The 2,003-nt window shown below is 40.5% G+C and overlaps 1 protein-coding gene across 1 annotated transcript; it reads right to left on the reverse strand.

The window, feature by feature from the left end:
- Window positions 1–6: 6 nt before the first annotated feature.
- LOC129674975 (zinc finger protein 120-like) lies at window positions 7–655 on the reverse strand (the record flags this gene model as incomplete). Its single annotated transcript, XM_055605032.1, has 1 exon — window positions 7–655. A coding segment is annotated over exon 1 (649 nt), but the record flags the coding sequence as incomplete, so codon positions are not given.
- Between the last annotated feature and the right edge of the window lie 1,348 nt (window positions 656–2,003).

Here is a 2,003-nt window from a genome sequence, read left to right on the forward strand (position 1 = left end):
GAGTACATTTGTACGGTTTCTCTCCGGTGTGTGTTCTCTCATGACTGTGGAGACCACTACGATGTGCAAAGGCTTTACCACAATGACTACATTCAAAGGGTTTCTCTCCGGTGTGTATTCTTTCATGCTTTCGGAGATCACTACAACGTGCAAAAGCTTTCCCACACTGAACACATTCATAGGGTTTTTCTCCGGTGTGTGTTCTTTTATGATTTCGGAGACCAGTACAACATGCAAAGGCTTTCCCACACTGATTACATTCATAGGGTTTCTCTCCGGTGTGTGTTCTTTCATGCTTTCGGAGAACATCAGAACATGCAAAGGCTTTACAACATTGACTACATTCATAAGGTTTCTCTTCGGTGTGTGTTCTTTTATGACTGTGGAGATAACTGGGTTGTGAAAAGGTTTTCCCACACTGAACACATTCGTAGTTTTTCTCTCCGGTGTGACGTCTTTCATGGCTTCGAAGAATACTGCCACGTACAAAGGCTTTAGCACTTTGGTTGCATTTGTAGGGTTTCTCTCCAGGGTGTGAGCTTCTATGCGTGTGGAGAAGTCCGTGTTGTGAAAAGGCTTCCCCACACTGGTTACATTCATAGGGATTCTCATAAGTAGGTGTTCTTTCATTCCTGCCAAGGTAATAAGTGTACATGTAAGCTTTACCGTGTTCATCACACTGATGAATCTTTTTATCGGTATAAATTAAGTTTGCAACTGGGTCTTATTGTAAAATGAAGATACATCTTTACTACTTTGTTTACATTCATAGTCTTCCCCTTGACTGTGCGTGTTTCGTACCTTCCAAGACACCTCTGATGGTGGGAAACTATTACACTTACAGCATGATTTTTCTATACGTGGGTTTTCACACATGTCAAAGGACCTAGGCGAGCTCAGCTTCACCACAGCGAATGCATTCATTAATTTTCCTATATTCGTCGTCACACTGAATTTGTAAAGTGAACCAGAATGAACACAGCAGTTTCCACAGGGCCAGTAATCGTCGGGATTTCTTGTAGTGTGACTTCTTTGGCTAGGTTCCCGATGGGTTTGGAAAACTAATTGAGTGTATTACTTTAATTATTAGTAGTGCCCTGCTTTGCCTAGACTTTCTGAATGTGATACAAGTTTATGATTCATTTGTTGTTAATCATGAATGAATGAACACACGAACAAATATTAATTTCTAGTGTTGTCACTATTGTGCGTTCTAGTACACAAGTAGAGTGAAGTCTGGAACGCAATAGCCTATGGCGATGAGCATCTGGAAAAGGCCCGCTCAGGAAGAGTGGGCTCTGCTGGATCCTTCCCCAAAGCATCTATACACAGAGGTGAGGATGGAATCTACAGGATCATCACTGCTACTGAGGAGACAATGAATATTATTTGACAACTAATTTATAAGTTAGTGATGAATAAGGATCAATGAATTAAATGTAACTTTGCACCGCATTCAGAAACCAGATGGTTTCAGTGCAGAATTCTACCAGTCCTTCAAAGAAGAGCTAACACCAGCTCTCTTCAAACTATTCCACAAAATACAAACAGAAGGAACATTACCAAACTCATTCTATGAAGCCACAGTCACCTTGGTACCTAAACCTCACAAAGACTCAACAAAGAAAGAGAATTTCAGGCCAATCTCCCTTATGAACACTGATGCAAAAATACTCAACAAAATACTCGCAAACCGAATATAAGAACACATCAAAGATATCATCCATTACATTATGACCAAGTAGGCTTCATCCCAGGTATGCAAGCATAGTTCAACATATGGAAATCCAACAATGTGATCCACCACATAAATAAACTGAAGGAGGAAAAACCAACATGATCATCTCCCTAGATGCTGAAAAAGCATTTGACAAAATCCAGCATCCATTCATGTTTGAAGTCTTGGAGAGATCAGGGACACAAGGCACATATCCTAACATAGTAAAGGCGATATACAGCAAGCCTATAGCCAACATCAAACTGAACGGAGAGAAACTTAAAGC

This window comes from Psammomys obesus, unplaced genomic scaffold (assembly GCF_907164565.1).
Source record: "Psammomys obesus unplaced genomic scaffold, mPsaObe1.curated_primary_1811, whole genome shotgun sequence".
Classification (NCBI taxonomy): domain Eukaryota; kingdom Metazoa; phylum Chordata; class Mammalia; order Rodentia; family Muridae; genus Psammomys; species Psammomys obesus.